Genomic DNA, 14,221 nt, shown 5'->3' on the forward strand with positions numbered 1-14,221 from the left:
AGGTTATTATATTGTCTCCCATCAGGACAATTTAACCCCATCTGTCCTTCAGATCACTCTAAACATTTAGACTAAAATAATAGTAATAGAACTAAACAATAATAGCCTAATAATAAAACTAAAGAATAGGCCAGACCCCTCAGTGGCATATTAGCTACTCTAAAACTGTAATGCTTCATTTGTGTTGTAGCTAGTAATCAAAGTCACTATAGATGCAGACAATTAGACGTAATTTTCTGAAAATAGATGGAAAATATGAGATAATAAAAGGCAGCACTCTAAGTATAGTAGTTCGATCTTTCACTGGCAGGTGGCACCCTGCCAATACAAGATCCAGTTTCCTCCCCATCCCAACTTTCTCCTCACCCAGACCGGCACCCAGACCGGCTTTGCATATTTGAAGTAAACCTAATCTTTGAATACATATTAGATAACGAGTCTAATAGGAATACAACATAAAGAAAATAACCAGAAATAACCATGTTTGGCCGCACAGCTAATCCATATAATAACACACGCCACAGTTCCATCTGCTGGTTCGCATCGGTATATCGCGAGTTTTCCCTCTGCTATGCTGGCTTTCAGCTGGACCACCGCATTGTGCTCCATCCTCTGACTCAGCGTTATCAGAGTAAATAAGGTGAAAATACAATTCACCACAAATTAATCTAATAGACTTACTTACAACTATTTCTAGTATCAATCGTAACTTTTAAAAGAAGAACATTTCGTATTTTACGTCGGATCGCAATATTAATCATGGATCATTTCCGCGGCTTGTTTGATAAACTCGACAAGAACGAAGACGGTTTTATATCTACGGAGGAGCTGAAGAGTGAAATGCGAAGGATTGGTGTGGAACCAGTTTGTGAAAAGGTTCAAGTAAGACTTCTTTGTGTGGAATTAAATACTGCTACATTTGAAGAGATGTAGACAAAAGTAATCATTATTTTATACACTCTAAAAATGCTGGGTTAAATATAACCCAGCACTGGGTTAAAAAGGGACAAACCCAGCTATTGGGTTGTTTTGACCCAGCTAACAACCCAATAGTTGGGTCAAAACAACCCAATAGCTGGGTTTGTCCCTTTTTAACCCAGCATTTTTTAGAGTGTATGTATCTGGATTACATTATTGTCAGTAAATATAATCTTTTGTTCAGGCTATCTTGTCCAAATATGACCAAAATGAGGATGGGCGTCTAAGCTATCAGGAATTTCTTATTTACATGATGGACAGAGAGAAGAAATGGAAAATAGATTTCCATGCCCTTGACAGAAATAAATGTGGTAAGCCGTCCGTCTGTGACAAATATCCATATTTTCTATTTAAAACAGCTTTATGTCTAAGAGCTGGTCTTTGTTTGGCGGTGTAAAATGTGCTCTCAGCTCACCAAATAAAGTATCAAGACAGTGGCACAACTTTATATATTTTTTCCTTTGATATAGGGGCCATTGACCTGGAGGATATAATCTCTCTGTTTATGGAATTAGGTTTGGTCATATCAAAACCCAACGCAAAGCGAATCATTCAAATGTAAGAGACTTGATGGTGCTGCCTTCGCATTTGCAATAGTTTCTCCTTGTAAATTATTATAAAACACTAGTTTACCAAGTAATAGACATCAAGATCACTTTATGTTTGAGATGGGACAGATACCTTGACATATAGGCTATTATATGGATTTATGTAAATCTACAAGAGTTTTGTGATCTGACAGTTTAAGTTAAATGCATGGCATTTGTATTGATTAAGTTATTAATCAGAATATTAACATTAAATTCTGATTGTCATTAGGATGGATGAAGACAACTCTATGACAGTAGACTGGGAGGAATTCCTCCAGCACATCATCATTAACCCAGCAGAAAACATTGGAGAGTTGGTATCTTCCTGGAAACATAACCTGGTAAAAAAAAAACTGCTTTTAAATACTTATTTCTCTCTAAAAATACGTACATTTAATGTATAGTTCACCCACAATGAAAACTATTTACTCACCCCCAGTGCCACCCCAGATGTGTAAGATATGATTTTTTTTTCTGCAGAACACAAACAAAATATTTAAGTTCTGTATAGATCCATCCAGGAGTTATTTTTGGTATGTTCTCACCTAAAAGTGATTAGATTGCCTCCACATCATCATTAACCCAGCAGAAAACATCGGAGAGTTGGTATCTTCCTGGAAACATAACCTGGTAAAAAAAAAATGCTTTTAAATACTTATTTCTCTCTAAAAATACGTACATTTAATGTATAGTTCACCCACAATGAAAACTATTTACTCACCCCCAGTGCCATCTCAGATGTGTAAGATATGATTTTTTTTTCTGCAGAACACAAACAAAATATTTAAGTTCTGTATAGATCCATCCAGGAGTTATTTTTGGTATGTTCTCACCTAAAAGTGATTAGATTGCCTCAGCAGACACTAAATCAGTGGAGCCATATTAATTACTTTTATATTGCCTTTACAGTATGTGCTTTTTGGACCTGTAAACTTTGTCACAATTCACTTGCATTGTGTGAACCTTGAGAACTAAGATATTCTAAAAATTGTTGTGTTCTGCAGAAAAGTAATACAAATAAGTAGCCTATGACATGAGTAAATGATGGAAAAAATTTCAATTTTAGCTAAATTATTGCTGTAAGATTTTGCACGTATACATTTAATCTGCACTGTTCATAATCAGGTTTATAAAAGGATGTTGTCTTTTTAGGTGTTTGATGTAGGAGAGAGTCGCTCTATGCCTATTGAGTTAACCCAGCAAGAGACTGACCTGTCTATCTGGGGGAACTTTATATTGGCCGCAGGATTGGCAGATGCTGTGTCTAGAACTGTGACAGCACCAATAGACCTGCTAAAGACACGACTTCAGGTAGTTTTTGTCAGTCATAACTAAAATGTGTTTGTTTTGTCTAAATTCACTTAAATGTTTTTTGATTTTAAAATCAAAGGACATAAATGCATGTTAGTGCAACTAAAGATACACTAATAGAAAATTATTTGCAAGATGACAAGAATGAAGGCAAGTCACCCAAGGTGAATAGGTTAAAAATGTAATAGATATCACAATACTTCCCCAGTTGATTGGTTACATTAAGAATTGCAAAAAAAAAAAAAAAAAAGAATCGAGTCAGTTAGAAATACCAAGGGTTCACACAAAACAAGGGGAATCTGCTTTTAGCTATTTTGCCACCCACAGTTGGAATCAGCTTCCAGGAGAGATCAGATGTGCTAAAAAATTAGTCACATTCAAATCTAGACTCAAAACTCATCTGTTTAGCTGTGCATTTATTGAATGAGCACTGTGCGATGTCCGAACTGATTGCACTGTATTTTATGTATGTATAATCATTTTCTATTTTTAACTGTCTTAAATTCATTTTAAATCAATGTTTAAATCATCTTTAAAGTTTTTAAATTCCTTGTTTATTTTTGTGATTATTATTTATTTATTTATGATTATTTTACTTTATTTTATGCAAAGCACTTTGAATTACCATTGTGTACGAAATGTGCTATATAAATAAACTTGCCTTGCCTTGCCTTGAAGTGGAGATTTTTGGCTCAGTGCAGGAGTAAAAAAAAATCATTTTGAGAATACCCTTCAAAGATATGTATTTTAATTGAAATCTACAGACACAAATGGAAAAAAGTGCAATAAAATAAACAATTACAAGTATACCTTGTATGATTTCCTATATAGTCTGAATCAACACTGCATCCAAAATCTAGAAAATCCAAGTTTAGATAGAATTTGTATTTCAATTAAATTGGAAGTAACCACAATATATTTAATTTGGGAAACTGAGTGTCTGATCTCACAATAATAGCTTAATACACTGCAATATGCTGGATAGGTTTTTGGATCCAAAGCTGTGTCTCTGGGATTCCGAGAGCTGCAGACGGGAGGTTTTAGATCCTTGTGGCAAGGAAATGCTGTGAATGTTCTTAAAGGAACACCACAGTCAACGCTTCAGTGCTTCATCTATGCCCAGGTATGCTAACAAACATGCACACACATTCGCTTGCATGCAAAGAAATGTTTGAACATTCGTTCTGGTTACACTTTATTTTGATAGTCCACTTTAGACATTCTACAAACTGTAAGAAACTTTGCAACTACATGTCAAATAACTCTCATTACAGCATTTGTAGACTGTTAGGTTAGGGTTAGTAGAATAAGTTGCCGCACTTGCAAAGTTAGTCAGTAGAACGTCTGTTGAGTGACCATCAAAATAAAATCTTAGATATTAAGCAGACAGTCTACTAATACTCTAATGACTGCTAGTTGACCTGTAGTTGCAAAGTTATTTATAGGTATTTGAATGGCTAAAGTGGAATGTCAAAATAAAGTGTTACCTTATTTCTTTATGTCACTGTCCTTACAGATGAGGATGTACACTCTTGGCGACAGGGACAGTCTGTCAGTCCATCAAAGGTTTGGACTGGGCTGTGTGTCAGGGGCCGTGGCACATGCTGTGTTCTACCCCTTAGAGGTATCACAGTGACACAACAGGTTGGAGTTCCTTACTGTTAGGTTTTGTTTGTGAAATGTTTGTGAAAGAAAGTGTGTAGTTGTCACGTCTGTCAGCATTTTTATCTAGAAGGTGAACTTTTACAAATAATTTCTCATGCAATAACCAGTTACACTCAGTCAATAACCCTGGAAGTCATAAAAAGTCATAGTTTTTTTCTTTTTCAGAACATGACACATTGAGAAATGTCATATTGCTTTCTCTCTAATTTACTTTACAACAAAGGATTCTGACGGTTTCACGTTTATCACATTTTTTCCCCCCTGACTGTGCCTTTATATGAATCAGAATGCATGGAACAGTTGCAGAACCACTGCATTTTAATCACAGTCCAAACAAACATGCTACATGTAGCATGAGCAGGTTTTGATGTAGATAGTATATTTTCAAAATTTAAAGCAAAGACAAACTGGTCTTTAGCTTTGTGAATTTATGCTATATAAAACATCTGCACGAAACAAAAACAGCTGATGGGCTGACTGAGAATGTAAATTCACTCTCTGACAGCAGGTGGCGCATATGAAACAGCAGGTGGCGCATATGAAACAGCAGCGATACAGTGTTTCCTTGGTTACTGCTGTAAACAAAGCAGAATGCTACATTAATATGCATTATAAAGCAGCAGGCTGGTTGTTGTTAGGATGACAAAAAGCTTTAAAAGTTACATTTTCAGCTTGGTCTGCCTCAGCTCGTCAATGTCAAAATAATTGAGATGGCCAATCAAATCAAAGTATATTTGATTTGTAGTATATATTAATAAAGCAATAAGCCCCAAGAAGCCGTGGTTTACAGTGAATTTATAACCGCTAAGGGTTATAAGCGGTTATAAATTCACTGTAAACCACGGCTTCACGGGGCTTATTGCTTTTATAAAACGGTTATTCCATATACGTAGTAAGTTTCACAGAATAAAACAGAGCAAATAAAGTGTAATGATATAAAACAGTATTCTTCCACCAAACAATGTAGTTCCTCAGAAACAGTTGCGGTTCCAACAAAGTGGTTGCCGAGCAACACACAGAAGTAAACAAAGGTGTATGTTTGTAGTGTAATTTACAACAGCTTCGAACGCGGCTCAACCAATCAGAATCAAGGACCGGAACTATCCGTTTTATAAACATTATTATACATTTTCTCCTAATTGCGTTCGTCTTCAGCGTCTCTGGCTTCTGTTAACAGCCGTTTACAGTTGGGTTATTTGCTCAGTTAAAGAATTAGTTTTGTGTTATTAATAGTGCTGTCAAATGATTCATTCCAATTAATCGCATCCAAAATAAAAGTTTTTGTTTACATAATATATGAGTGTGTACTGTGTATATTTATTATGTATATATAAATACACAAACACACATGTATATATACATGTATATAAAAATTAAATGAACACATCACTGATAATTTGTTACGTTATCTTTGTGTTGTATTATTTTCATGCTCCCACAGAGAATGATGGCTAATGAAATTTTGTCACACAAGCCTTTTGCCTCATATAACAGCTAAACGCACAGCGAAATAAACTGCTACATTTAATAGTCAGTAATTGTGACCCAAAATGAAAACAAAAAGTTGTTGTTACTTGTAATAAAATAAATGTTAACTAAAATCAAAAAACGTTAATTGTATTACTGTACTAAAATAACTAAAACTGATGTAAAAGATAATATATATTGTTTATTATTAGATAATACTATTGTTATAGTTTTATTAATATTTTGAATAAGTTTTTATTTTTTAAATATTTTTCATTTTATTTCAGTTAAAGTTTTAGTTGTGTTTTGTCATTTTTATTAGCATTATACATACATATATAATGCTAATAAAAATGACAAAACACAACTAAAACTTTAACTGAAATAGAATGAAAAATATTTAAAAAATAAAAACTTATTCAAAATATTAATAAAACTATAACAATAGTATCTCACTGTTGCTAAAATAACATTGATTGTGACAAAATGTTTAAAATAAGAAATGTCATGAAATCTAAAGTCCTGATTGCAAGAAATAACGTTGCAACTGCACGAAATAAAGTGACAATTGCAATATATAAAGTTACAATACAACATTTAAAGTCATAAGTATTACAAATAAAGTCAAAGTTCTGAAACATAAACTCACATTTATGAGAAATAAAGAGTCATTTGTGAGATATAGTGACATTGTGAGATATATAGTCACAATTACGAATATAGTCACAATTGTGAATTACAAGAAATAAAGTCAATTCATACATACAATTGCCTTACATATTATAGTCATTTTTCAACAGGACACAAAATGCATTCAAACTGAGCTGTATTAGAACAACATTAATTTGCTGACTAATTTTTTATTCTTCTAATGGCAGGTGTTGAAAGTTGGACTCAATCTCCAGCCTGCTGGTACCTACAATGGAGTACTGGGATGTGCCAGATTGATTTACCAGAACGAGTCTGTGTCAGCTTTCTACAGAGGGTTCAAACCTAGCATACTCTGCATGATACCTTATGCTGGAGTGGAATGTGCAGTGCATCAGGTAATTCATGGCACTGGAGGAGGTATCTTACCTGAGCATTCAATCAAGAAGAGACAAACTACAAAACTGCTTTTACTTTCAGGTAGTGTCATTGCTGAATAGGCAAGCTGCAAGTTTTATTTTCTTATCATCCTAACTTGCACAGCTGTAAGTTTAATCTATTACCTGATTGCACATAAAATCATAAAATGTTAATTAAGGAACATTGCTAAAAGTTTAAAACTAAGTCTTAGTGTGTTTTTTATGTGACATTTTGTAACATTCATTGCCAATAATTTCATATTTTGTTATTTTTTATTATATGGTATTTTTTATATCACTGAAAAGATATTAACCTAAAATATGCTTCATGCAAAAAACATCTATATTAATTGATTTTATTCAAGTAAATAATAATACCAGTAAACCCAAATTTAATGGTTAGATCATATAGAAATAGTTCTTGAACAATTGCAGTTTACCACTTTTTTACGTTTGATGATTATTATTCAAATATCCAAAAATCCAGCTGTATTTATTCGGTGCAACTTATAACATCCAAGTGAAAGATATAACACCAACATGTCAGAAAAAAAAACAGAATCCCCCTCCTAAAAATAACTTGTAAATCAGGTGTAGCTATTCACCTTCTCAATGGCACACAAAGCCATTTGGCTTTCAGCTGTGATCAGCTGTGGTCATTTTGATTAGCTCAGCATGAAAAGAGCTTTCCTGCAGCATTTCAGTCCTTGGTAGTGCAACTGAAGCAAACAATCAACTATGGGTGGCAAGGCACTGAAAAAGATCTCCGGGATAAAGTATTGGACAGGCACAAGTCAGGAGATACAATAGATACAAAATCAAATAGATACAAAAAAAAAATCAATGGCTTTATCAATGCCTAGAAGCACAGTGAAGTCTATTATTAAGAAGTGTATGGTATTACGTATGGTACAACACAGACCCTCCCTGGATCAGGACGTCGCTCCAAACTGGATGAAAGAGCCGGAGGAAACTGGTCAGAGAGGTGACCAAGAGGCCTACAGCAACTCTGAAGCAGTTGCAGGAATTTATGACAAAGAGTTGTCATTATGTGCATGTGACAACAATATCACAAATTCTTCCCAAATGTGGTTTGTATGGGAGGGTTGGAAGAAATAAGCCACTCCTCAAGAAAGGCCTCATGCAGTCATGACTGAGCTTTACCAGAATGCGCGATTCTGAGGCAGATGAGACTAAAATTTAATTATTTGGCCTCAACACCAAACGATATGTCTGGCAGAAATCCAATAACAGCTCACCATCCAAATAACAGCATTCCTACAGTAAAGCATGGAGGTGGTAATATCCTGTTATGGGGTGTATCTCTGCAACAGGGACTGGAGCACTTGTCAGGATAAAAAGAAAAATGGATGGGGCAAAATAATGTCAAATTCTTGAGGAAAATCTGCTGCCCTCTGCCAGAAAGTTGTCAGTGGGAAGAAGGTTTACCTTCCAACATGACAATGAAAGAAAGCACACAGCAAAACTGAGCACACAGTGGTTGAATAGGAAAAAGTAATGTCCTTGCATGGCCTCGTCAGAGCCCAGACCTAAACCTCATTGAAAAATCTGTGGAATGACTTGAAGACTGCAGTCACAAACAGTCAGCATCAAATTTAACTGAACTTGAGCAGTTCTGCAAAGAAGAGTGGGCAAATATTGTGAAGTCAGATGTGCAAAGTTAGTAGAGACATATCCCAACTGACTAAAGGATGTAATTAAAGCAAAAGGTGGTTCAACAAAACACTGCCACAAGGGGGTGATCTTTTCTCCAACTCAGTGATTCAGTTTTTTTATTTTTTATTTTTTTTTCTGAAAAGTTGGTGTTATATCTTTCACTTGGATGTTATAAGTTGCACTGAGTAAATACAGCTGGATAAAACAAAACCTGAGTCCATCATCATTTCAGGCTGCAAAGCAACAAAATGTGATTATTTTAAAGGGGGATGATTCATTTCTATACCCACTGTATTTACACACACACAAAGTTATATTGGTTGATCTTTAAAAGTCATGTATCTTTTATTCTAAAAAAAATGTAAATAAATTTCCATGCCAACAATTATTGCCATATAACATGAAACCTTTCTCCTCTGGCAGTCAATTATGAGCTGGGCTAGACAGGATCCAGAGCACTTCAGTGACTCCAAGCTCTTCCTCTTCAGTTTTGCAGCATTTGCATCAGGACAGGCCACCAGTTACCCTCTTGCGGTCATCCGAACACACCAGCAAGCACAAGGTGAATATTAACCTGAACTGATGATAATTACTTGGATGCATGTTTTCTTCAATCAACAAAAATGTCTTCTAAGGCTTTTACTAAGTGGTATTTGTGCTGTACAATCTTGCTAATTTTTTTAATTTTTTAGAATATGCATGGCTATCAGTCTTGTTTTAGAGCACTAAATACAGCTCTGTTCACATACAGTTTGTTAAATAACATTGTCAATTAAAGCACAGTGTTACAGAAGTTGCTATTTTTTTATACATTTTAGTCCCTGTGGTAGCAAGCATTATTCACAGGTTTGAGGGCAAAAACAGCAAAGAGCTTGACCTTCAGTTATTCTTTTATACAGAGAGTATTCGAGCAGGTGCAGTAAGCTCTTTTAACAGGACAGTTCAAGAAGAGGAAATATTCTCCTGTTAGTAAATACAATCGTCAGTCCCAGACTGTACAAACGTGTTGTACAATATTTGTCTTGTGAATTTCTTTAGCATTTACTAAAAATGATTTGATCCATATGTTGTTGTTTTTTCCCCCCACAATTTCAGCTTTCTGTTCAAACTCTCAGAAGCCTACAGATGCTCTTCAAGGACTCTTTGGAATCTATGAGAAATATGGAGTCAGAGGTTTTTATAATGGAATGGGTGCTAGTTTTGTAAGAGCAGTTCCTTGTGCTTTACTGAATTACACCCTGACCTCAAAATTTGAGACATTGCTTTCTTCATTGTTATAATGTTGAATGATGGTTCAGGAATGATGTCACGAACCTTGTGTATATTTATTGTTTTGTATTCCTTTGAATTATGTTAGATTACATATAGTCTTGTGTTACCTGTTATGGTAACAACTTATGACTATGGTATCAGTATCACGGTATCAGTTTTTGATATCTGAGCCTTTTAACAAGTATGAACACTGTATCTGTATTGTGCATCCATATTTGAGGCACTGTATTGGGTTAATATATATTTAACAGTTTACAATATGGTTTTTGCCGTGAAATGTTAACCATATTACCACTCTTCCTGACATCAAAAAATCTTTATTTGCTTGCTGCAGTGAACTTAATCTCTATGACACAGGTGTTAAATTGAAGGGCCAACTCAGACTTTCCTTTTGTATTTTGCTGTATTCCCATAGGCTATATTTCCTTGTAGGCTAAGCCCCATGTTACTAAATTCCAGCAACACCCTTCCTGAATGTGTGCGAATATTATTTGTACTGTGTATAAAACGTGTTACAACTGTACTCAGTCTACCCTATCAGTATCTGTACTGAATGAAAAAAAAAAATCCTATTGGCAGTATGTAAACATCTGTAAAAAATCATACATTTTCCAGTTTGTTTGCAAAGAACTAAACTATACTGTATCATAAGATGTTAGAGAGATGCAGTGAGCAAAGTTTCAATGAGCCAAAAAAACAAAAGAAAAGAGGAGAATAAGGACTAGGAAAATTCAAACTTGTGATATGATGCCATACTTCTGAACATTTTGTAAATATTAAAGGAATAGTTCTCCCAAAACTGAAAATTCTTTCTTTATTGGAATAAATTTGGATAAATTTAACATTACATCACTTGATCACCTTTGGATCCTCTGCAGTGAATGGTTGCTAAAAAAAACAGCTCATAAAAACCAACAAGTAATCCACACGACTCCAGCCCATCAATTCACATCTTGTAAAGTAAAAAGCTGCACATTTGTAGGAAACAAATCATCAGTGCATTTTTTTTTTCAGCCAAAAAAACAAACAAAAAAAACACTGGTGAACTTTCAAATTTTAATTATTTGTACACTGAAATTAGTCTACTAAAGATATAGGGGAGCCATGGGGCTAATATTGTCACATGGGGAAGTTGTCAAAAGGGTTATATAGGCTACTGTAGCTCAGTAAGTGAAGTTTTAAAAACAAAAGTCCAATTATACAAATGCTGTTTTTGTATGTTGGTTTTAAACACGACAGCTGTCTTAACTGTAGGATCATTTATGTGAATTCTGACCCTGACATCCAAACAAATACAAATGTAGGAAGCCTGTTTCCGCCACTGAATAAACAAAAAGTAATTGCGAATTTATATCTCACAATTATATATAATTGTATATAAGACATTAACTCGCAATTGCGAGAAAAAAGTGAGAATTGCGAGATACAAACTCGCATTTGCGAGAAAAAAGTCAGAATTGCGAGTTTTTATCACGCAATTCTGACTTTATAACTCGCAATTTTGAGTTTAGCCTATATCATAGTATATCATATAGGCCTAGGCTATCAATTCTGAGAAATGAAGTCAGAATTGCGAGTTTATATCTTGCAATTCTGATTTCATTTCTCAGAATTGTTTCTCACAATTCTGAAAAAAGTCACAGTTTGTATTACGCAATTCTGAGAAAAATGTCAGAATTGTGAGTTAAAAACTCGCAATTACCCTTTTTTATTATTATTCAGTGACAGAAACGGGCTTCCATAGTATTGTGACACTCAATAATGTTAGCCTACCCCCCACTCCTTCCCACTTTCTTTCTTTCTTTCTTTCTTTTCTGTGGCGACCCATAACAGGAGCAACCAAAAGAGAGAGAATAATTTTTCAGGTACCTTTCACACAGGGCCCAAATATTCAAGAGTAAATAAACATTTGTTTTCATTGTTGCCAGCACCATGCAAGGAGCGGTTGACACATACTAAAACCTGATCGATAAATCGATCTTTCGCTTAATGTGTTGAACGGGCCCTCAAACTTTACTGTACAATATGCTTATCAAACGGGCTTGACTGGCTAGTACAGCAAGTAGTATTTAATGCTAAAACGGCTTGCCATAGTAGTTAGCTTATTCCTTGCGGTGCCACAAGAGGACAGCATCCACAAACCGGATTGAATTAATCGAAGCGAGACGTTCTGGTTACGTGGCCCAAGTGACGTCGGCAAAGTTGACTCTTCACAAACATGGCGTCGCAGCAGGATGAAGTGGATGAGCTGTTCGATGTGAAAAACGCGTTTTATACTGGCAGCTATCAACACTGCATTAACGAAGCCCAGAAAGTAAAGGTGAGTGTCCTGCAAATAAATATTGTTCATGAGTCGAAAACATTTCCTCAAGAGTTTTAGGTTCTAGAGTATGTCTGTTAGCCCGCGTCTAATACATTATAGCTCCTATATATCACGTACCTGTTTAAAGACTGTAATTAACAAATGACAAACAACCACATCTAATTGTTTTATATTTCTTTTAGACGTCAAGTCCAGAAAAGGATGTTGAGAAGAACATTTTTCTGTACAGGGCATATATTGCTCAGGTAAGTTCATCAGTCTGTTGTGATGCTGCTGTGTTGTTTTGATATTGTTCGGAATAAACACCCAAACAAATTTTGATTTATATTTCTATGTAACTGTCAGCTACAATGTATTTTTCCCCCTCTATCAATGAAGATACACAACTGTTTCCCTTTAGAACAACAAAGACCGTAAAGAATGTCCATTTTATATAAAATTGATTAGTGCTGGTAAATGGTGATCAATAACTAGGTGGTTAACAGTGATGCTTTCTGTCTTAGAGGAAGTATGGTGTGGTACTGGATGACATAAAGTCCAGCTCCTTTGAGGAGCTGCAGGCTGTCAGGATGTTTGCAGAGTACCTCTCTAATGAAGGCAAGAGGTTTGTGCAATCTTACTTTTTTTTTTTTGTTCATTATTTCAAACCGTATATAATTAAACTTACATATTAGCCATTTGTTCTGTCATTAAATGAATCCAGGGTTTCCGTGGGTCTTAAAAAAGTTCTTAAAAAGTCTTAATTCTCCCTTCCACAATTTAAAAAGGTCTTACATAAAGTTATGGCATTAAATGTTACACAGATGTTACATTAAATGTTACTTGGGGATTTTGTTTTGTTTTCCAATACAAACGTCTAAACATCAAGATACATTTTCTTGAGATGCAAAATGAAGATATGAAGTCTTGTTGAAATTAAGTGAACCTATGAGTAAAGCAACAACAAATATGTTGTCTCATCTCATTTTGATTCAGAAAACAAGACTTATGTTATTTTGCTTCTCAAATAAATGTATCTTTATATAACATTTTTTAGACATTTGTACTGGAAAGCAAGACTAAATACTGTGGAAGAACATCACTTTTTTGCAGGTACAGTAAAAATGATTGTTATTTACATAGTATATTGTATATAGTAATGGAGATCTGTTGGAAGTTGTATGCATTAAACTTAGTGATGCTAATGCAACTTATTGTGGGCTCCCTAGACATTACCATTTGAGAACATATTGACCTAAATTTACCTTCGTAAAACCTGGCTTTTGTAAAAATGGATTCATGTATCTTATGGCCCAATACTTTTCTTAGGGATGCAATAGTGGCAGAACTGGACAAAAAGATGGCCAAGAGTGTTGATGTTTCCAACACCACCTTCCTGTTGATGGCGGCTTCCATCTATCTGCATGAGATGAACACAGATGCTGCATTACGTACCCTGCACTTCTTGAAAGTACTTGAATTTCAGACATATGGATTCAAGGCCTGGAAAGTACTTGAAAACAAACATAGGTCCTTGAAAGTGCTTGAATTAAATTTGAAATAAATTTAGTTTATGCAGGGATTAAAGTTTTCCATCGCTACGACTAATTTCCGTCAATTGGAAAAAAAAATTAGGGGAAAAGAAACACGTAGCGCATTGTTGTTGTTGTTCTGCCGGCACACCAAAAATCATTCCCGCCGCTGCAGCTTCTCAGTGACAACTGACGCTGTTGTATCGTCTTGAGAACTCACTCACGCGCTCTCATTTTCTGTGTGCCCACAGATCGCGATAAGGAGATTGACAGCTTTTAATAGTTATTAAGGGAGTTTGCAAATGTGATATTGATTCAATACAACAGTTCAGTAAACAAGTACTGCCTGATTTTGCTCTA

At 35.0% G+C, this 14,221-nt stretch overlaps 1 protein-coding gene and 1 pseudogene across 1 annotated transcript; both read left to right on the top strand.

Moving 5' to 3' along the window:
- The first annotated feature begins 759 nt into the window (after nt 1-759).
- Nucleotides 760-10,555, top strand: LOC107751862 (calcium-binding mitochondrial carrier protein SCaMC-3-like). Its single transcript, XM_016567629.1, has 10 exons — nt 760-882; nt 1,163-1,289; nt 1,449-1,536; nt 1,798-1,909; nt 2,721-2,879; nt 3,865-4,002; nt 4,396-4,503; nt 6,890-7,057; nt 9,179-9,317; nt 9,851-10,555. The coding sequence occupies exons 1-10, from the start codon at nt 760-762 to the stop codon at nt 10,033-10,035; spliced, it is 1,347 nt and encodes a 448-aa protein (XP_016423115.1). The 3' UTR covers nt 10,036-10,555.
- Nucleotides 10,556-12,196: 1,641 nt separating this feature from the next.
- Nucleotides 12,197-14,221, top strand: part of LOC107751864 (coatomer subunit epsilon-like) — a 7,248-nt pseudogene continuing 5,223 nt past the window's right edge.

Source organism: Sinocyclocheilus rhinocerous, unplaced genomic scaffold (genome assembly GCF_001515625.1).
Source record: "Sinocyclocheilus rhinocerous isolate Xijiao unplaced genomic scaffold, SAMN03320098_v1.1 scaffold351, whole genome shotgun sequence".
Lineage (NCBI taxonomy): Eukaryota > Metazoa > Chordata > Actinopteri > Cypriniformes > Cyprinidae > Sinocyclocheilus > Sinocyclocheilus rhinocerous.

Bases quoted from the DNA above. Each gene is read 5' to 3' on its own strand.
- LOC107751862 (XM_016567629.1), top strand. From the start codon at position 760: ATGGATCATTTCCGCGGCTTGTTTGATAAACTCGACAAGAACGAAGAC. The intron at 883-1,162 runs GTAAGACTTCTT...TCTTTTGTTCAG, and splicing joins CAGTTTGTGAAAAGGTTCAA to GCTATCTTGTCCAAATATGA. The intron at 1,537-1,797 runs GTAAGAGACTTG...GATTGTCATTAG, and splicing joins GCAAAGCGAATCATTCAAAT to GATGGATGAAGACAACTCTA.